At 38.9% G+C, this 23,151-nt stretch overlaps 1 protein-coding gene across 2 annotated transcripts in view; it reads right to left on the reverse strand.

Annotated features, from left to right (window-relative positions):
- The window catches only part of PTPN1 (protein tyrosine phosphatase non-receptor type 1), a 43,760-nt gene that overhangs the window by 3,243 nt on the left and 17,366 nt on the right, over window positions 1-23,151 (reverse strand). For both annotated transcript variants that reach the window (XM_035548055.2, XM_035548056.2), the window contains 7 exons: window positions 12,056-12,146; window positions 10,198-10,298; window positions 8,111-8,209; window positions 5,274-5,411; window positions 3,738-3,947; window positions 2,851-3,012; window positions 1,974-2,209 (listed from right to left, as the gene is read on the reverse strand). In XM_035548055.2, coding sequence (XP_035403948.1) covers window positions 1,974-2,209; window positions 2,851-3,012; window positions 3,738-3,947; window positions 5,274-5,411; window positions 8,111-8,209; window positions 10,198-10,298; window positions 12,056-12,146 — 1,037 coding nt within the window. The remainder of the gene's footprint in view (window positions 1-1,973; window positions 2,210-2,850; window positions 3,013-3,737; window positions 3,948-5,273; window positions 5,412-8,110; window positions 8,210-10,197; window positions 10,299-12,055; window positions 12,147-23,151) is intronic.

A 23,151-nucleotide genomic window follows, 5' to 3' on the forward strand; every position in this document is an offset into this window, starting at 1 on the left:
TACCTGGGCAGGAAAAAAAGGCATGCTTAAGACTGCTGCCTCTTCTTTGCTCGCTTCTGCCAGCACGTCTCCATTTCTTCCAGCCTCTCACTGTCTCATCCTTTCACACCAATCTGCCCACTACTCTCTGCTCCTTCCCCCTCCTGCCTGCACATTTCGCTTCCCTCACTTCTGAGCTCACTGTCCCAAGCACGAGGACAACAGCAGTCATCAAAAGGAGGCCTCATCTTACAGCTGCAGCACTAGTGCGGGATGAAAGGGCTCAGGAGCCCTGTCCTTTTCTAACACGAAATAATGTGTACGATAGGATGTAACTTAGCAGGGTAACAGACAGATGCCCAGTCCAAACCAGCCTCTGCGATTAATGAGGAAGATGAGCAGTTCCAGAGGATGACTCAACTCCAGCCTCAGGCAAGTGTCTGTAATAAAATTAATCTAAGCCTCCGAGCTCTTCAGAACTGGACATGTCTTGTGTTCATTTAGACTAAGCTGCACCAAGTCTTTCCAGGAAATCATTTATTCGCTGAAAAATCCAGATTTATATAGCAAATGACAAGATAACAGCTTTAAATCCATACTCCCCATTGGGCTCAAAAAGCATTAGCTGACGTCTCACATCCCAGCAAATATTCTGGTAACAGCACTGTGTTGTCACTGAGGGAAGAAAGAGGGAGGTGCTTCTATTCTAACGTTTTTGTCTTTTGTAGCTAAGCCTCTATTCGTGCCCTATTCTATTCTATTCTACTCTATTCTATTCTATTCCCAAGTTTTCCTTTCTTTTTAAGGTGTTTGTAATTTGAGTATTTCACTTCCAGATTCTCCCCTGCTGAATCAAACAAAATCCTGATCTAAACATTGCATCATGTTAAATGGGGAAAGGAGACACTTCCAATTTATCTCTTAGCCTCCAGCACAATTTGGGGGGAGATAACACGTTCAGCCTCTCTGCTCCACAGAATTAAGAGGAGGTTTATTTCGAAGGAAGACTACTGGAAACACGTCTCACTAATCTCCTGTTTCCAGAGTCACACACTCCCCCACTGGTCTAGCTAAATAAAATATATCAAGTCTGCCAGCTGCATCTGTTGAAAAGGCCTTAGAGTTCTGTGAAGAATAAAAAAGTTTGATACTTTTATTCCAATATTCCTGTGAGAAGCTGAATGTGTCTTCTTAGGAGACCATCTAGTGGGGGAAAATTAAACTTCCCCTTGATTATCCCTGGTGGGATTTGCCTAGCTGTTTTGTTTTTTAATTATTATTTTTTATATATTTTTAAATGTTTATTCTTTATTCTGTGGGGCATTCAGTTGGTTGTTCTGAATAAAACTAGTTAACATGCAGGATGCCAGCAACACCAAGGCATGCTGACTTCAACCAGCTCCACACCACACTAATAAGGCAGGAGTGACATCTAGTGGTTAAGCTTGTAGGAACCTTGGCTTCTCCTCTGTTGTACATTGCAATGACAGGTAGGAAAGTTCTGTGCTCATGAGCCCCTTCTACTCCTTTCATCAAAAGTAGCTTTGCCTATAATTACTTCCACATTTCTAAGTGCAACTAAAGCTAGTCAGCCTTACTTTCAGCTACATGACTAATACTGCCACTAACTAGTGAATGTGCTCCTCCGTAACTTAACACATACACCGCAAGTAAATTTAGACTAAACCACCCCATTATGCTGTCACTTGTTCATTAACTATAAGCAGGATCCCATAAATAGCCCTAGTTTATGGGTGAAGTTAAAAAGAAAAAGTGTAAGGCCTTCACTGAAAAGGATCCACCACAGATTTTGTTTCAGAACTGCTATTACACTAACTCAATCAAGGATGTTCTGTTCAGAACCTGCTGTACAAAATGCCATTTACGAGCAAGCTTCTTGTAACTTCTTAAAGCCATAAGGCAACTGGACAGTCTTTTGGGGGCAGTTAAAGTGGGAAACTTAAGGCAGTTAAAGTGGGAAACTTAAGCATCACCTGTCCGTGATCACTGGCACAGACGAACAAGCTCTGCCATCTGGAACCATCTCTTCCACAGTGCTGACTGAGCAACTAATCTCTTCCTCTGCCACTTCATGCTTAGGAAAGAATTCCGCATGTTCATGCATCCTTCCATTGTGCATTTCTGAGGTTCGCTTTGGTGGTCTGGGAGGTGGTGGGGTGTGTTCCGGTGGTGGGTCCAGGTCTTCATTGGAGAGCTCTTTCCACTGTTCCTTCAGGGGAAAAAACGCCATGTGAAGTTTTCCATTATTTCTTTTATGTAAACTACTCTAACAAGGCAGGCGCTTCACGGTCTATTTCATTTATTTTTAGAGTGGCTGTTCATTTGCATCAATAAAAAGGAAAAAAAAAAAGACAAAAAGAACTCCAAACCTAAGCTATATCCAGTACATTGGAGACATCAGCTATGAATGCAAGAAATTTTAATCTATGTCTGGAAACTTTAAATAGCACAAAATAGAACCTAGCTGATGGTTTTGCTTACCATAAAAGAAATATATAAGATTTGATCATAACACTTTTATACTTTTTCTGACATATTACAAAAGTGCTGTTACCTAAAATGAAAGACAGCTGATGTACCCAGTCTACACCCCAGTAACAGCGCTGAAAAGCATGCACAGGGCTATTACACAACAGGGCTACAGGTAGGTTTTTTTTTTGTTGTTGTTGTTGTTGTTTTTTTTTTTTTTAAGAAGTCAGACAGTAAAGTGTTCTATTTAAGAACCTCAGAATACAAAAATTCATTGAAGACAAAGTAGGTTAAAGCTCCTTTCTATTCTGTTCATCCCACTTATCTGCTACAGTTAAAGAGTTGCAACTCACTACATCTGGCTCTGCAGTCAATACTCACTTGCACTGAAGCATCTCCCATAATGAATTTTGCTCCTTCAATAACAGCTAAGTAGGAGAAACGAAGCTGATCTGCTGTCTGTATAAGTCCCATTCTGTACTTCCTCATTTCTAGGAGAACTTGTTTAACATCCACAGAAGAAGGATCTTTCCGTTTGTCCATCTGAGGGTAAAAAATGGGCAACATGCCTTAATGCTCTGATGAGATTCAATACAATGACTCCTTTTATACTATGGCCATCAGACCATCCTCCATGTTACAGAACTAATAAACTAATTAAAAAACCTGGTATCAGCTACTTATTTGGCTTCTGAAAAGAGAGAGATGGGATACTGGTTCCCCAAAATCTTGTTGTATTTTTTCCCTTCTTTTTTTCTTTTTCTTTTGTCTTTCTTGTTTTTGAAAATATAATAAATAAAATAATTTAAAAAATGGGTATTCTGACCTAGGCCTGACTTCTGTGTATTAGTTGCTCTCGCCACAGTTAAAGAATAAAGCCAAAATCTTCCCCTGCCTCCAGGGTAAGTTGACTCCATTAAAGGAAACATATTAGATGTATTTTACATTGTTTCAGGATAGTTTACAGTATTATTTAGCGAACACCTAGTGTTTTTTTTTTCTTAACCACAAGGGCTTAGTCTAGACTTGCAAATTGTCCTAAGAACTAGAGACTTTTCTTCCCCAGACCGAAAATGGCCAGCATAGAATGAGCTCTGCCTTAATTTTAAAGTGGAATACAGTCCAACACAGAATAAGAGTAAGATAACGAGAAATAACATGCAAGAATACTCCACAGAAAACACCACAGCTCTTCGTAGGCTTACAACAAGCCATTCCTGACTGTGACTCTACTAAATAGCACATGGTCTCAAAGCAGTAATTCTTACCAGCAGAAGACATGTATCAACCAAACAGAAAGTTCCCGATCTTCCGATTCCTGCACTGCAGTGCACCACAACGGGTCCATACTCAGGGTTAAGTGAGCCAGATTCTCTCACTTTGAAGAGGAAATTGAGGAATGAAGCAGGTGACTCCGGGACTCCAAAGTCAGGCCACGTAGTATAATGAAAGTGCAGAATCTCTCTAGTTTCCTGCGTCTGTAAAAGACAGTACTTTGAAGTCCTTTAGCTGGGACACACAAGTCAAAGCCATTCAAAGCACAGCTGCCTACAACAACGTTCTAATGAGCAAACAATTCCTCACATTTGTTTTCCCAGTGAATAATCTCTTATATATTTAGACATACAGCTTCAAAATTTTGATGTTTTTATAGCTCCAAACATTAGACATTTTTAGCTGTAAGTCAATTTCAGATTTGTGCCTTTGGAAAGATGTTAGCTTCTTCCTTTGGAAGTAACTCTGGTTTATGTGGCATGGAGGAGTGTGCCAGCTTGACTTTGTGTGAGATTCAGACTACACCGCTACTTCTTGTACAGTGCACCGACACAACAGCTGACAAATTCAAATAACAAAGTTCCATACTCTGAGGGAGTTTTATAGCTCCATAGCTAATTAACTAATTACAAATAATTATCTCTTGTTGTAAAAGGCCTCTGTTTTGAGCAAAGTACATTGGATAAGTAAATTTACTTACACATAACCTATCTTAGTTTTCTCAGTACAGTTCAAATGCTTGCATCACCACAGGCAGCTGGCACTACTGCTGTCCAATTTCGAATGGCAGAATACCATTTGAAGAGTTCTCAAAATGAAGTACAACAAACTACAGAAGCCCTTCCCACTTTCTGCAGTCAAACACCTCACACGATCACAGGCATTCCTTTACAGCTTCATTCCCCATCTGAAAACGTTCTTCCAGGCCTGCTGTATCCCTGCTGTTCACACCCTCTTGGAACATTGAGGTACAACCATCTAAAACACGTCTATGGCAGGTATCATTTTTAATGCACACTGCAAACTACAACGAACAAATCCTTACTCGGGTACAATTTCATTAGTCAAATTGGTATCTGCTTTCTCACTTTTCCTGGCAGAAGGAAGCGTGCAAGATGTGAACAGCTGAGCAAAGGAATATCTGTACATTCCAGTAGTGAGCAGTATGAGGACTGAACAGAATTCAGGTGAGAACGTCACAACATACACACCTGGCTCAGCACCATCAGGAACCTCAGACATTATCTTCAGTTTCCTGCATTCAGTGAAAGTTAATGGCATTCCTCCTGAGGCAGTCTCAGCCAGGAGCTTTAGCTCAGCTCTCACTGCTCTGCATGATTCTGTTTTTCTCTTCTCTGTTAGAGTAATGCTCTAATACATTGCAGCGTTGAAAACAATCTCATGCAGAATCATCAATTCCAGGTCAAAACCTGCTATATTACATGACCAGCTTTTTCAAGAGCTTGTTGATGAGGCGAGTCTCATCTCAGAGATTAAAAAATGTGATTGGTAGTAGTTTAGGTACTTACTGTAAGGTTTTCCAATTCTAGCTGTCGTACTGTGTAATACGATTTTATATCTTCAGATATCAAGGTTAGTTTCAAGTTTGTATCTTCAAAAAACATTTCTTTTTCTTCCTTCCGTGGCCAGTACTGCGCACACTTTACCTAAAAACAAGTAGGTGCCTTTCATATTTGTGTAAAAGGCAAGAAATAACTATTCTTAAATACACATTTTCTAATGAGACAATTTCTTCATTGCTTCTATTATAAGAAGGACTATTTCCAATGCGAAGAATACCAGTCTCCCTTTAGCTGCAGAACTATGTGTTCAGTAAGTTTTTTTTATGAATCAAACTATTTTGACCCTGACCGAACTCACAAAGGTACCTAGGGATTGTGTAGGTAAAGCTCTCTTTCTCCTACATGTAAACTGGAAGACTGCTACAGGGCTGCACCACTGTGGAATCTACTCAAGATCACCAAAGTCATTATTTATTTTAGTCTGCGCCAGACCAATCATAAAAACCAAAAATGTAATAACTTTCTAAATATAAAAGCTGTTGGAACACTCTGCCAAGATCTGAATTTTTGTCTACTTTGCATTTTATGTATTAACCTCATTGAAACATTTCCATTTCAAAAGAAGAGATGTTAACAAGAGCAGAATGTACCATAAAGAAATATTACGAATTCCACAAATAAGCTACATACAGAGAATTGCAACATTACTAATTTGCAAGTATAACATCAGATGAGATTTTGGGTTACTTCATTCATTTACCACAAAAATAAAACCAGCACTGAGATCTTTTTAATTTTACATGGCACAATTTAAGAATAAAGGGCCAAACAACTAAAAAAAAAAACCTGCATTCAGCAAACATTCCTATTTCTGACAGAATTTCAATTTCGCAGTAAAGTTTTCCTGAGAGCTCAGTTTTGCAAAGACTGCTACATGCTAGAATCTTAAACGAGTCAGTCAAATAGACAAGTAGCACATTTTGTAGTGTGTAGGAAAAAACAGAACCTAAAGAAACTCATCAGTAACAAGAATAAGGAAGTCCGCAACCAAGTTTATGACCATTAAAACTATGGATATTATGCCAGTGAGAACTGGCCTGCTATTTCTGCCATTAAGCATTGCTTCTCTGAAAAGGGATTATGACCACCACTTGTCCATAGCTAAGCTTTCAACGGGAATGGATTGTTGGACATGGTTAATGAATACTTCTTAAGTGCAAATAATAGATTTAATGTTGAAGTGCAAAAACACTGATAAGAGAAGAACAGCATTCTCACCCCTAGGACAATTTCTGACAGTATTTTAATGAATAAGAAAACCCTTCAGTATTTTGTTCAGTGGTACACTAATTCTAGTTTTGCCGAGACATATTCTAATTTTTATTGAAATTGTATCCTCTGGCTTATCAGTGTATAGAACTTGATTAAAATTCTCTGCATTTTTATGTATATTAAAGTTTATGAAACAGCAACTGGCTTTGTGTCTAATTTCTCCACTAAGTGTCTGCAAATGATATTTTGTTGTGCTCCACTGTAGGTCCCCTACTGCTGTTTGCTGAGAAGTGTTAGCAGCCTGTCCCAAGGGATCACAGTAATTCGTTTTGTTCAAAACTATTGACACTGCAGAGAATGAGTGGGAATGGCTGGAAAGGAGAGAACTATTGAAAACTATGGTTACTGCATCTCGTGAAGATTAAGTTTCACTTACACTAAAAAAAAAGCAAAACACTTAATATCAAGACTGCATTTCATTAAAACACAACTGATTGCACAAGAATTCTTTCCTGATTATGCAAAACTGTGTACCACCCAGTTATCACCGACAGATACCCAACATACCCAGCACCCCTACTATGAAGTGTCTTTATACTGACTGCATTGTGACATTTAACTTAAAATTGTGCATTTCTGTCAGTTTTTAAAACCGCTTCTGTCCCAAATTTGCACAGATACCAAGTCTACTTCAGGACCACAGGATGGCAGCTGTGGAGTTAGCATATGAGCAAAGCTCCGAACCCATGGATGAAAAATTAATTCCATGCTTGATGGTTCCTGTCTTCACCACCACCAGAAGGGCTGAGACATTTCCTCTCAAGACAGCAGCTACTCCATGTGCCAGAGGAACCATCCCTTTTTATCTATCAGAAGGTTAATTACTTAAAATAACCCCGATTGTTTGTTCACCTATTGTTCCCCTTCATCATTTGTCTGTCCCGCCTAATGTAAACTTCCTAAAAGGTCCGGACAGACCTAAGCCCTCTGCACTTGTCCTAGCAAGCAAAGCCTTGGCTGAACAGCAGGTTCCGTATCTCTGACATCACTGCTTAAGACAGACACCAGTACAAGTACTTCTGATTGTAAAACAATGACCCTGGAGGAGAAACAACATACGTAGCAGGTATGTTTAGAAATCAGAGCTCTTACTGAGTGAAAGAAGCCTGGAGTCAGAGGCCCTGTAATTACTCTAAAGCTGTTTCATACTGCTTCTGAATGAGCACTTGGTGTAAATAACCTCTGAGAGGCACACTGTGTATACAAGGAAGAGTGAGAACTACATTCAGATACCTAGATTAGCAGTAGAGAGCAAATACTTATTTATTGTGGAGAATTATGTTGTGTTTGCGTCTTACTTCAACCAAATTCAGAAGAAATTAGGACCTGTAATTACAAACTGAATAGTTTTCTGGATTTATTATTTCACCAAGTACCCAACCAATTTGTTAGATAAAATTACTTAAAGTCACCTTTTTCCCCCTTCTATTACTGTTCTTTGCCTTTTTTTTTTTTAAAGTTAATTTAAACCAAAACATGCAATGAATAGCTCAAACCAGATAAATACTTACGGATCCCTTTTCCATCACTCTGTTCAACATGACAACACCACGGCTTTTCTGTTCCCAAACCATCTCCCAAAAGTGACCACAAGTATTTGGCAAAGGTCCCTGCAGAGACAGAATCCCCAGAAATAAGCGTTATTCTCTGTTAAAGTCAGAGTAATGTTCCCCAGTAAAAGTTACTGCCCTAGGCAATAAATTAAGGCAAGAAGTAGTAACAAGCAACTTCTAATTTCAAACTGTAAAAAAAGAAAAAAAAAAAGCAGTGATATAGCTTTAATTTCCAATTTCCCACTATGAATTCACCCATGATTAATCTTCCCCCACACACACACATAACAGGAAGACAGAAGTAGTCTCATTTGCAAGAAGAGAACTGGGAGTGAAAATTGCTGAGAGAATTTTCTTAGGCAAGTAAGCAAAAGTAATGGGGAAATAAATCCCCATTGACTAAGAGCAGAATTAATGTATACATTTAACTCTTCTGCAATACATCATTGTTATTCATAACACTTGACAGTTAGTCCACTGAACAGAGAAACATCCGAAAGACAGAAAAATGCCAGATCACTAACAAGTTATATAGTTTTCCAGAATCTTCATGGATATGCTTTTGGACTGAACAAAATGGTAACTCCTGTTAAAGAACTACTATCTACTTACAAATTAGAATTTCCTTCTAACTTTATGGTTTTGCTTTGTTCCTTTGCTCTTCTCTACTCCAAAACCATTGTTCTGAATTCTGGGCAACACAAACAAACCTCTCACATTTGCTGTCCACCACCTTGTCCAAACAAAACCGCAGGACAGTGCCCTCAAAAAGCCAGTCAAATCCATTAAATATTGGATCAGAAAAGGTAACTGCTGCTACTTAGCAGCATATCTGACTATTCCACATACAGGTCTTCCTTTCAACCCTACGATCAGCCTTCCCTCTCCTGAATAAGGAAAATAAAAGGTGCACAGAATAATTTTCGTATTGAATACTCCACTGTCTGCTTCTTCATTACAGATGTATCTTTATTCTCTAGAAACAGGAAGGAAGAGCTGCTGAACTTTACTTGAAAATATTAATCCCAGTCTACCTTTATCTAAAATGCGGGAGGAAGGAAAAGAAGAGTCAAGATTAGAAGCCAGGACTATCTCCAGGGTCTCCAGGGAACTGAACGCTTAGGACAAACAAGCATTCCGGCACAGTTGCCAGCTCTCAGACTAAGACAACAGTACTTGGGCGTTTTTGAATGTGCTACATAATTAGGTGGGGAAGTCACAGACTCGGTGAAAGACAGCAACTTTCCCCTGGCCATATCCCCATCACTAAAGTCTGCATTCATGGCTTTCCTCTCTCACCTTGTAGATAAAAGCATCAGCACTGCCCAGCTTAGACATTTCAGGGACCATGTCATTAGCAGGTATGCTATTTGGAAATAGCGCACTAACATATTCACAAGGACATTTAAGAACAAACAGGCCATAGAGCATACTGCTTATTTTAAAGGGAAGGTCAGGCATCAGAAAATCCCTAGCATATTTTATGTAACTTCTGCCCCACTCAACCTAACAGATAAATGTGTTATATTTAAGTATGTTTGAACATCTTGAAGTCCAGACTTAGAGTTCTTCTGTAAATGCAAAACCCTTCCACTAACTGAAGCTCACTTCTGGTCAGAAAATTTATCAGACAATTTAAGATTGCAATGGTCTGAAGTCTTTGTGCTGGCCTTCCGTGTAGGAGAAATGCGATATATTTCAACCACATCTAAATGTTGCTTCTCATAAGCCAACACATCATAGGCAGATTTCCAGAAGCATGTTGGCTTATGTTCTAGAACAACACCTAGGTGGGTCCAAAGTCAGATATACAAAGGGGCCAAAACGCTCTACAGAAAGTCAGTCAGTGATGACACAAAGGAGGAAAAATATGTAGCATTTCTGTAAAATTGTTCTATGTACACAATACGTTTATATAGACACAGAGATATTTACATACACTTAACTAATTTTAAAATAAAGCAAACAGGCATGAGGCTAAAGAAATCCTACAAGAAACAACCCCAATCACCATACAATTTTTATGATCCACAGACAGCAATTACCTGGGTAAGGATGTAGCTCCTTTGGGCCTCTTCCATTTTTATCAAACTAGCATTGATATAGTCATTGTCACCTTGGTTTAGCTTAATTCGACTGTGATCAACTGCAGCATAATTAGAAAAACACTGGTTAATGTATAAGGAACACAGCACAGTCCATGCACAACCTCATCAAATGTTATGATCAAGAAAAGCTGGGTTTTCCTGAATAATCAAAAGAGCTTAATCACAGCGCAGAAATGTTCTCTGGTACTTGTAACTCTGGAAATACAATATAGCTACTACAAGAACAGCACTACACCAGAGCACTGATTGCAAGTCACAGTCCATCTTCTAAGAATACGCTGGAAGAATGGAAGTATTTGCATCTGAAGTGCTCACAATGGTAATGAGCAAAGCAGATCACGCTGACCTATTTGTACAGTTATCAAGTTACTGTTTTTAAATAAATCTAGTTACACAATTGCTTATCTTTAGAAGCTTAAACATTCAAAATAAGCTTGTTCAAGGCCGTGAAAGATTTGCCTAAACATATATTGGACAAACGGAACAGAGACTACTTACTCTTGTAGAGATTTAGCGACTTTTCCCAACCCAACCACACTTTAATATAGAAAGAACGATTAAAAAAAATTACAGTAAATGTAATTTCACTGCTCTTTTGTTAGTTTCAGTTTGCTCTACGTAGAATAAAAAAACCACAAACCCAAGAGTTTCTACATTTTGCAAGAAAGGCAGATTGGAAGTAGTATTATCTAAAGACAAAAAAAAAAAAGAACCATTTGTTACTCACGACCCCAAATATTAGAACTGCTTAGTAAAGCAACCTACGTGCAACCCTACTGTTTCTACACAATTACCTTGAAGACTTAAGTAACTTTTAACCACTAAGTATAAGAGTTTCCTGGTACACAATGAAACTAGTGTTTTTGAGCAGAATATAGGCATTTGCCCAAATATACAGAAATTCTATAGGTTGTGTTTAAAACAGGTAGCAGTGCTGTACCCTTGAAGAAGAGGGAATGAGTCCTGGGTGTTGTCATTTAGTGCAGAGAAGGCAGTTTAGCAAACAAGCTGTGAACTTTCTCTAGTGTCCAAAATATCAAATATTATTCACTGATCATTTGGCTACAGTCCTGTACTTCCCTGCACTGTGATTTCATTCCTGCAGTCTCTCTTGCACCTCAGAAGTGAGCATGCCAGGCACAGGCAAGTCTGAATGTTAGTGTCTTTCTACACAGGAACATGGAAGGAAAGACAGGCTGTGACACTGAACTGAGCTGTCACCAGTGTGCCCGGTACAGAGGACACGTGCTCAAAGATGCACAGCCCACCAGAATTCACCAGAATGTGCAGTGTGCGGTGATAATCATTTCAGAAACATGTCTCACACTAATATCACCATCCTTGCAAACTTCCTGTTTTCTCTGTTCCAGATAGCTTAGGATTTATTTCCAGAGGTCATATGCTTTATGCAAGATTTCCCCATCTTCCTATAGCAGCATTTATGCTATATGGACTAGAAGGGTGCTGTAGTAAATATACTGCTACAGAAAGGATACTCGCACTTTTATTAATGCTATTTCAGCCACCATTCTTCCCTAGCATAAGAATTCAATGGTAAAGCAAGTTCCTTTTTTCAGTTTTCTGCTCAAGAACACAGAATAAGTCTGCTGCTACAGTATAACCCTATGGATATAATGGCATCCTGTGACATCCATCTCATAACTAAAAGTATTAACAAAATGAATTGACTTGAATGTATACGCATCTAACCGAAATTATGTTCTTACATAGTGCGCTTACAAGTCATTAGAGGTCAACTGTCTGTTGCAAACAATGGAAAAGAAAGTGTACTTACAGGGGCTGACATCTCTGTACCTATTTCTGTTTTTGTTTCTGGGATGTTTGGCCACTTTACATGGAAAATCACTGGCTTCATGCCTGATGTCCTGAAACAAAACAAAAAAAGAAGTCTTAGATATGAACCCATCTAATATCATCATACCATTTTAAGCTATTTTCAGACAAACAGGCATTTGACTACACATTTTAACGTATGAGAGTTTTAGACAGTAAGCACTCCGGCATTCAAGTTAAAAACTGAGTTTAAATTTATCAGGATACAACGCTAACATTATTTGTGTGTTAAAATATTATTAACTTCCCCAATAAAGTAGTAAAACATTTACCAGACATTATGCCTTTGCACTCCTAATGGAAAAGGCTCTCTGACCCAAAGCACTTTCACGTACACTGCTCTATGCTATTGTTTCCATTATCAGTGGAACTATCAAGTATTTTTTCTGACTCATCAGGAATTAGAAAATATTTATTATGATAGAAAAAACACATCAACACACACAGAGTGGTGACTTGTCAACAACATGCTACAGTCATGCCTTTCTAGGATCATTTACAACTTGATCTTATCAGCAAGATGTCATAAAGCTGCAAATAGCAAAAATTATTCAATTCACATGCTCAACGAAAACATATGTAGCATATAAAGTATATACTTAGGGTTTCTTCTCCTCCCCCTCGCGATGCATATAATAGCTCAGCTATCTGATACAATTTCAAAAGATATAATAAAAAGAATTCTGCTGTCCTTGGACATTAGTCCCAGTTTTAACACAGACAACTTCACAGTGTAAATAGATACTGTGGAAGTATGAAATTCTTAAAAATTATAGTACAAGGAGCTTTATAGTGAAGTCGTCAGATTTAATTGAGATTAATGAAAACTGAAGAAGTGGATTTACTGTAGAACTGATATTTTGATAGAATCATTAGGTTTAAGAAATCTTAAGACAGATACATTGTACGCATACATGGTAAGAAAAAAATAACCTGGCCCAGATACCATTGAAAAATCACCATTAGTAACAAACTGCTGAGCTAAATTCACCCCCCTTTTGCAGGATGAAATTTACTTTGTAAAATACACTTAATTAACATAAAACTTGGCTTGATTTGGGTATCTGTGCAGATACATATGTATTTGAGCATAGTGTTGATCCACACATATATAACCACCGTGACCAGAACACAGGTTTCTGTGCACATAAATCTAGCACATCTGTAGGGCTGCTTGTGATGTATAGACCACTTGCATAGAAAGGCTGGGCACTCCTCTATTACCAGTTTCACCTTAGCTCGGGCTCTGGTTAAACTGTGGTAGCCTTCCAACATCAGAGCAGGAGGATTTTATACCAGCTCAAAAGCTAATTTCTAAAATGCAGGCCAAACAGGACTGTTTTTCTGATCTTCTCAGTTTTGCATAAAGAATTATTTACAGTGATATTTTTTTTTGAGGTGGACTATCTGTTGCAGCTTATTTCTTGTTCATTCTTCTACCCCATTATTCAGGTATGTACTAATTGATACAGAATTTCACATGTCAAGTAAAGAGCTCTATTTTATATATACCTACTCAAAATTAGTTCAGTATTCTGAAATGGCTCCTCACTGAAATAAGCCCTGACATCAGCTGCTATCTTTTTATAACTTAACACATGGCTGCCAGTATTTCTGCTTATGAAGAATGCAGTCTGGAGAATATGATCTTGACTGCCACAGTCTAATATCTCAAACATGAAGCAGCTAAAATGGCTGTTTTCAGAAATTCGTCTCCGACGTTAGGTTGGTGACTTTGTATTTTGCAGGGGTTTATTTTTCTTATGTACTGACTGAACAGGATTAATAACAGACAAAAATAGGGAACTAAGGAAAAATGGTCTTCTAGATCTCTAACCACATTTCCCACAGAGTCTACATATTTCTTTCTTTCTTTAAGTGTAAAACAGCCCCACAAAGTACAAAAAACAACACTTAGGATCCACATTAAATATAGCAAAATGCAAACCAAAACAACAAAAAAACCTTGCTGTAAATACTGGGTTAAATTAGCAGCAGCACCCATCTACACTGTTTCATTTCATAGCATTAACACATTAGAAAAGAACTGTCCCCTCTGTAAAGAAGGCAACAGATCTAATGCTTCATTACAGAAATGAAACGATGCAAAGGAATTCTAATATAAAATTATTATACTCGTGTATATGCACTCAAACACAACCTCCAGAACAAGCTCCCAGCCTCAAAGCTCCCCAGATTCAGATACCAACATCACACATTTAAGAATCTGACATTTTATTGTTCAAGGAGTAGAGAGTTGGCTATTAACTCACTACCAAATACTAGTTTGCTTTGGTTTTGTTTTTTAAAAGATGCTACAATGCCTAGAGGTACAGAAAGAATAAAGGAGTTCTAGGAGATGCGTAACTCCTGTAGGCCTGTAAGAAACAAAAAGAAAGAAGTTACACATGTGCCTTCCAGAAACACAGGCAACTTAAAAAGCATATTTTTCTGAAGCATGTTGCAACATGTAGAGGAAAGAATGAAAGTGTGGGAGCAAGGGGGAGAAAACGAGGGACCTAGATACGGCACCAGGCAAGCTGCTGTTGTATGAAAATCCAAATAGCATACAGAAATTCATTCCTGAACGCAATACCAATAAAAATGAAAATCCTAGATGGCATGAATGCCTGGATCTCTGTGGTTAAATCCATGCCTGAAAAGGCTGGGCATACTCTTCTCAGCAACAAGGAATAACTGATTTTTTTCCTCTCTTTTTTATTTTGGTTAAAGCTACAGCAGTTGGTACAACATCTACTGGCAAGAAACATAAGACTGCTTCCAGGACATTAAGGTGACTTCAGTGGAAATCAGATGGCCTTCAACAGAGTTTACTGGAAGAAACATTCTAGCGACCGGTTCTGTAAAATGGCCACGTTACAGGCTTTCTTGGATGCTTCTCAGAAGCATCTGTGATTGCGGGAGTCAGCTATCAAATTAGGTAATTACGCAGTGTTCCAGAACACAGCAGTAACAGTACCACAGGATCTCCTGCTGGAGAAAGCAGGCTCATTCAAGGCAAGGAAGCACTGTGGTACAAGCAGCGTGAAGCTAGTGATGCTGCAAGAACTCAAGTTAGTTGGGGATGAACACAGGGATTGATAAGGTTACTTATCGCCTTCTTGAATCACAGTCACACTGCAGAGATCCTGCCATTTAAAAAGGAAGCTCGACATTTCATTTAAAAGGTCGCGCAATACAACACTTGATAAAGAGGAAGGGCTAGAACTGAAGTCAGTTTTCCAAAGTCAAATGCCTCTGGTTTTGAGCATGAGTCATTCTCTGCCACTCAGCTCCTGGTTTTAAGTCCCGTACCCAGTGCAAATACCCCTAAACATCGCAGGGTGGAAAGAGGAAGCTTGCTGAAGCACTGGTTTTTAAACGGAAAGTTCTCGTTGCTGGTCGTTTGTAGCAGTGACCGGAGCAAGAAGTTCTTCAGTACTCTTTGGGAGATGGTTGCTCGCAGCTGCACGATGGGTCCCACGAGGCCTGAGAGCATCCCATTGCCTGCCACGAAGCCTTGGCACAACACGAGGATGGGTGGCCGAGCTGCTCAGACACAAGGTCTTGGTGCGGTGATGGTGTCCTCACGTCCCAGAGACCTTCAGCAGGACGGGGTGCTCGCTTGGCCAGGATGCCTGCCCCTGCCTCCCTTCCGAAACGTCCTCTTAGGAATCCCCTCCACAGCCCACAGCCCTTTCTTTCTGTTCCTCCCAACCTTCAAAAAAAAAAATTCCCCTGGTTTCAGCCTGTTAACCCGCAACTACCCAGAGTCCCAGGTCTGCCAATTCACACTGTATTTTCTGCCAGCTTTCCACTTGTCCTAGCTGCCACTACTCTGCTGGATTTGCCACATGGAAACTGGAGCACAACTCCGCTGCTTGACCATGCTTGCGCCCTCTTGTTCAGACACCAACAGGACGTTATAAAAAGAACAGATCCACCCCAAAATCTTCCAGAAAGCATTAGGTAAGACCACATGAAGAGGCATTCATGACATCAGTCATTCAAGCACTGCAATTTTGCACGGATTTGCACGTCGGTATTTCTAGGGAAGCAGCTACGATGTGCAGGCCAAAGGGCCTTTGGATTCAGCGAAAGGCTCCCCGGGAACTCTGCAGCAGGCCTCAGTCCGATGGCACTATTTTATTACCCCATAAATTCTGCAGTAGCTCAGACTAGGCGATAATGATATACTGTCATTTTAACAGTTCTGTTCCTACGGGAAACAGCAATTGCCAAGATCTTATGAGCTACAAAGGCACCCGGTAATATATCTGCTGAGCCAGTCACACTAAGGAAAGCAATTCACAACAAGTATATAAACACTTAAATAAAAAAGCAATTTTAGCTTAAGAGCTTAAGAAAAAGAAGTTTCCTCTTAAAGCTAGCATTGAAAAAAAATGACTGCTATAAAAGGTAGGAAGGTTTTAAAAATAAAATGAAAGCTGCTGTTTTCTGGGATGTCATTAAGGGCTAATTTCAGAATAGAAAACCCCACTACAATTACATGATGTGGCAAAGACCTGTACAGAAGTCCACAAGGACAACAGGTAATACTGGAGGATCCACAATAAACAGCTACTTTACACAAATGGGAAGACATCTTTAGTGTGTAAGGGAGCAAATTTACTCACTGAGAAGCAGGGAACTGAGTCCTTCCTTGCAAAGACATGAAGTGTATGTAGATCAACATTGCATTTAAGTCAGTTTGACAAGTAAAACAGCTTCTTATCCCTTTGTATCAGGACATTTGGATGGGGACAAGAAACAGGGATATAATTTCTAGGTAACACGAAGGTCATCGACGTGCATCTAAAGATCAGCTAAAGCCCAGACAAGCACATCACGTAACATTTATCTTAACAACGAGCTGCAGAATTCCAGCCAGTTACGTGAAATAAATGTAGAATTTAACATCCTTTTAAAAATTATCTAGTCTCTCAGTTTTGCTTTCAAGAAAAAGATAGTACTATTGATTTGCCTATTAATCTGCCTCAAAAAAAAAAAAAAAAAAGCCAGTGGGCTGGTATGCCAAGCTTCTTCCTGAAGCCAAGTAGCATGGAGAGAGAGAGCGAGAAAGAGACAGGCTTGTTTAAAGTTCAACAACACTATTACGTGAGTTAAAAAATTATATATATATAATCACACACTTGCAACATGGTTTTCCTAGAAAGCCCCTTGCTAATTCAGCACTATGTGGGCAATCTGGAACAGGTTGTAGCAATGCAGCGTAAGCAGGGCTCCTGACACAGCAGTCAGCTACTTGTAGGCACGGAAATAACCCCCCAGAGAATGTAAACTGGGCATGTTATTAAATCATATCAACACTTATATGTTATTAAATCATATCAACACTTGGGAAAGTGTACTAATTTCTTCTGTGCCCATGTTCACCACAGATTGCTTCTCACCACCGACTAGTTTCAACACACCTAACTGTAGAAATTTAAGGATCAGGAAAGTAAATCCTGCAGTACTTCACTGCACCCACCTCATCGTGGTAGGTAACCAAGCACTAAATGGCCAACTGAATGCCTGAACCCAAACAGTTCCTGAAACTTGGGTACATGCTTCCAGAAGCGAGGAAGGACTAACTTGTACAGTGTTCCAACTTTAACAGTACTGTATTTATTTTGTATGTTGTCAGAAGGAAAACATTGCTGTAGAACAAATTGTTGCAATTCTGAAGAACTCAGATGTTGAGATTCTCATACTGCTTCAATGTCGTTATCTGCAATGAGCAAAAACTGATTTTTCAATTCTGTTTTTTTTTCCTGAAGGTTACAGCACAGATTGGATCACTTGTGCCAAGCATTGTACTAAACTCTAATATTTGGTTAAAGAATTACATGAGGCTTCTCGAATTTCAGTAAGTTCAAAATACAGTTTGTCCTTGAAATTTATGACCCATAACAGAAGAAGTTCAGAGTAGCTGGCAGGAACACTCTACTTCTGCTGTTTTGTAGCCATGTACTCACTGCCAAAACAGGAAACAACTGAACGGAGGGTCAGTATAAAAAAATAACTGAAGTTTCCTTCTCCATGTCCATCTCTATTTTTCCTCCCAGACATTCAATCTGCTTCAGAAGTGCATCTTAGACATTACTGGAAGGACAGAGACTTTTGAGAAGATGAAATGGCTTTTCTTGACAGCTGTTTTGCAGAAGCAAAGTTTTACTATCTTTATCATCAAACAAAGTTAGTGCCAGGAAATAAACCACAGTCCTATTAAAGTGTCAGGAGGTTCTCAGTCAGTTACTCATCTCCTATAAGAAAAATAAGAGACAAGATCCAAATCTTGACTTACCCAAACACAGAGGTCTCCAGATAACAAATTTTGGTTTAACCTCATCTCAAATAAACCGGTGCATCCAACAGCCTGGACACCTACAGAACTCCTAAAGGAATTCAGTCTGTGTAGCATATCCAGATCTTAGTTTGTTTGCAGTATGGACTCTGTATGAGTTTAAAATGTGTAATTCCAGGTTTCGTAAACTGACAACTGTGGTTATAAATAGAGTCCTCTTTTCCTAGTTACCTAATACTTCATCCCAACATCTCACAAGCCACCTAATGGCATTATAGCTTTTACAGAACACCTACCACAAAAAACAAGGTAAAGACTAAGTGTGTGGACTTTGTAGGCTTCAGGGTGGGTGGAGAGGAAGGAGAGAAAACATAAAAACTGAAAGTACTACAAGGTGAGGAAGGGACGAGAAAAGCTTCTTCTCACACTTTCTTTCTCACACTCTCAACATGCTGCATATTAGACCAGCTGCAAATGACACGTTGCAAACTGGAAACAAACGGAGGCGAGATGCCCTTGGAACCACTGCAGGTAGTTTACAGTTTCTCAAAGGGATCTCTGACTTCACGAACTAGGAACTGTGGAATGACTTTTTATTTATACTCACTCTGAATCTTCTACAATCTTTCAGACACTACATAGTGTTAACAGCCTCAGTACTAGCTGGGCTAAAAGTATGAAAAAAAGCATGACTTTACTGTGACCCCAAATTCTTGCATCATGTATTATCACCAGCTAATCTTCGAACAAATGAGCTTATTCGATAGAAAAAAATAATGGGTAAACAACTTTAAGGTTCTCTTGTTTTTGAGTATCCCCTTTTCTGCAAGGTATACAAAGAGATGGTGACTTTCAAGATACCTACATCAATATCACTCCTTGCTCACTGCTTGTTCACTAGCACGTTGTTCACTTTTATGGTCATTAGTCATTGATATTTTACTCCTTATTTATTTTTTTTTTTTAAATCAAGAAACATTTTTTTCCCCTCTATCTCTCCCCCAAAATCATGCAACTATTTTCAAACACTTGCTAGACTTGGAAATACTTAAAGTCATATACATGGTTCTCAGAAAGCAGCTCAGATCAATACACCGATTAGAAAAGCTTAATGTATAAATCCAGAAAGCCCAATTCCTTTATAAAGCTCAGTGTTCTGTACAGAAAATGTTGTCTTTTAAAAGGTTTGAGATAGGATAATCTTTTGTTTAAAGCACTTCAAGGATTGTGCTCAAACAAAGATAGAAGACTCAGATGAAAGCCAGTTAGTCTGCTTTGCACAGCCAATACCAACAGGAACAGCCAGCATGCAGGTATGGATTTCCAACATTTTTAAAATTTACCATCTGCCATATAGAAATAATTTCACTTGTGAAATTCTACAATAAAACTAAGATTAAAGCTTCCTAATAGCTATCCAACAGCAGCCAATTGACATCACATCTCTCAGCAACCAGAGTCCTATCTACTACAAGGTAGTGGAAGGCAACACCCTGCTGACATGGTTTAATCTGTTACAGTTTTATCCAAAAGCCCTTTGTTAAAAGGATAAAAATTTAAGAACTGCAGAATTAAAACTAAGTAAAAAAATCAGAAAATGTATTTTCCATCACAAACAAGAAAGAACTGAGACAGGAGAAAAAAACATCTTGTTCATATCTAAATTTTAACAGAATAGAATCAAAAAAGACGGAAGGAATAAACTTAAGTATTATCCTTTCAGTTTTTAACTCTGTTTCAGGAACTATCATCGGGTGGTTCTTTATGTACCATGACTGTGCAGACATATGGATAGATTGTTCTTGGAGCCCTGAAAACAGGTTACTCCACCAGGTAGCGGCTAATTTATCTTCAGAAGAACTAGAAAAATTACTGAAATAAAGACAGGAAGGCAGCGAGAATTCTTATTCTCTATAAGCACAAACCAGTTGTAAACTTCATCACCATTACAGGAATTACCCTGAATCATTCTTATTCAGATTTAAAATTTCACCTTTAGAAAAACTTTAAGAGGAAAAAAAAAAGCTTTATTATTTTAAGTCATTTCAAGTGATATCTAAAATATCGCTCATGCTTTGTTAATATCAGAAGTTTTACTTTGGGCAGAAATCAATATGCAGAAAGTGAATCAGTCCAGCCACACTTCCTGTAAATTGCTTTCAGTACACTGAAACAAGTACATTTAAAGTTTTGAAGCACAAGAAGGTTCCTGTAAATGAACACAAGCATGTAGTTCCATTTCATAACTTACCGTCCTCACCCTTTACACAGAACGTGCATGTCATTTGATCTCTATAGGTATATAGCGTGTGCTCTGCTACAGGGACAAAAACTTGCCAAAAATATACTCCCAATTCCTGTCAGCTGTATTACAACCTTAGTGAACAATGAAAATCATTACTAGATCCCATCTGAAGATGTCTTTTCCCCACTCCATTCTGACAAAATGCTTCCTTAATTTTGATAAAGACATCAGCAGGTTACCTGTGGGTTTGCGTGCTGCTGGGCTGGGTTTTTTCTAACTGCTTTTAAAGCACGTCTTTCCTAACTAACCTACAGTTGCTGCCTTCCTCTCATATTTCAGATTTACCGTAAGATTTATTCACACATTTAGAAAAATGATACACAGATCCTTAATTGAATTGTCATTTCAGAATTAAGCTTGGCCTGGCATCTGAATGACTACAGAGAAATATTTTGGCTCCAACTAGCACACTGCAGGCAGCCCCACTGGAGCACCACCACCACCCAAGTAGCAACAGATCCGATGCCTTCTCAGGTAAAAGCTGCACATGTCTTTCTGATTTTTTTTTCCATATCTCTCCTTTTTGATCCCAATATATGTCTGCTCCAAGACTTTTCATTCTGAACACATCAGAATTGGGCATGTGGGCACGCTGCCAACTAAATAAGTTTTTAGAACATCTGGCATTTTTATTACTACTGTTAACAAGGAATTTAAGAAGCTCCTAGTACAGTACTAGGTATTGTACCAACACAGAAGGACATTACTTCTGCCTAAAGAGAGACCCCAGGCAGTAGTTTAAACTAATATTTGAACTACTGTCACTGTTTAAAACTCCCTAAATCAATTTAAATCTATTAACAAGATCATCTTGTGAACTATAACCAAAGTACTACAATTATTAAAGTACCCAGAGCACCCACACACAGATTGTGCTCTGTGGTCTTGATGAGTAATAGCACACACTTAGCAGGTTGGAAAGCAAGCAGCCCTGCATATCTGAGGAGCTGATGTTTGAGCCTTTCTACTTAGCCTTGTTTAAGTTGTTTTTGTTTTGTTCGTTTTTTGGTTTTGTTGTCATTAAAAAGAGACTTCATTTTATATTAAAACATATTCTTCACGTTCACTGAATTACAAACGAAACTTGTCTGTGGTATTTGTGTCCTTTCACCTTTTCCTGGAAAGTATGTTGACTAAAAGCCAAACAAACAGCACAGCACTTTAGCAGCTTAACAGACAAACACTGCAGTCATTTTGCTCAGGACAAATATTTTAAAGAAACAGAATGAAATCCCAACTGCTAGATTAAACAAACAAACAAACATGTGCCAACATTTGTGTATTCACCTTATCAGCAGTTTAAACGTACACAGTTGCAGAACTACGACCGCACTATTTTTCATCTCTTGGTGGATGACATGAGTTAAACACATCTAGCTTACCAAGCTGTGCTTTAGAAGGTCACATTAACAGGAGACAAGTCAAGTCACGACACGATGGGTTGGAAGGACCTTCAAGGATCACCCAGTCCAACACCCCTGCCATGGGCAGGGACCGTACCATGCTCCCTCTGCTGCAGCCACATACATTCCTCAGAACTAACACGACCTTTTAAAACAACAGCTGTCACGGAGAGAAGGACAGGCTATAATTCCCAAGTCATCTTGGGTTTGTCAAAGTCACTTTCAAATTAAGCTATCGTATGCGAGATACAAATCTGGTCGTCTAGAACACGGCACAGAAATTGCCTGAGAAAAACAAAGTCAGCATGAGAAGAGCTTTTCAGCAAGCCATCGCTCCGCGTTTGAAAGGACAAGATGCAGTTTCACTGCATGGTGCACTTCAGTAGCATGGCCCATACAGTTGATTTCCTGATGCATTTACAAAATTATCCATGAAAGCATAACGCAAATCAGAACTTCCAAAGCAGTGGGATTTCCCAGACATTTCAACTGGCATGATGCACATCTCATGCTCCCTACCCCAGGGAAAGGCAGCTTTGCTCTGAAACTGAAGTGCAGGAATTGCCAGCTTGAAGCACTGGTTTTCCACCAGTGAAGAAGCCTCTTGTGAAAAAAGTCAAGGATTTATACAAGTCTCAAAATACCAACAACAAATAAACTGAACACTGTCTTGCTAACTAATTAGCTTTACCTTTTCTCCTTAATCGAGACTGATCAGGTAGCATCCATGAAGCATGTGGGATTTTAGCTTGCAGCAAGGTGATCAAATGGACTTACGGGACAGATCTACAAAAATCAGGAGGCATACAAACGTCTACAAAACAGACAAGATCCCAGCAACACTTGGGATGTGGGTGAGATTGCCCTCTACTACTAAGTCACTACCTCTCAAATGCATCATTTTGTTTATCCAATAGAAGTAACAAAAAGTATTCACCAAGCTCTTAGGTATTTTATAGTTCTAATCCTGAAGGCAAACCCAACAACCTAGAGAAAGACAACTTGTTTTCTTAAATGGT

Source organism: Cygnus atratus, chromosome 16 (genome assembly GCF_013377495.2).
Source record: "Cygnus atratus isolate AKBS03 ecotype Queensland, Australia chromosome 16, CAtr_DNAZoo_HiC_assembly, whole genome shotgun sequence".
Lineage (NCBI taxonomy): Eukaryota > Metazoa > Chordata > Aves > Anseriformes > Anatidae > Cygnus > Cygnus atratus.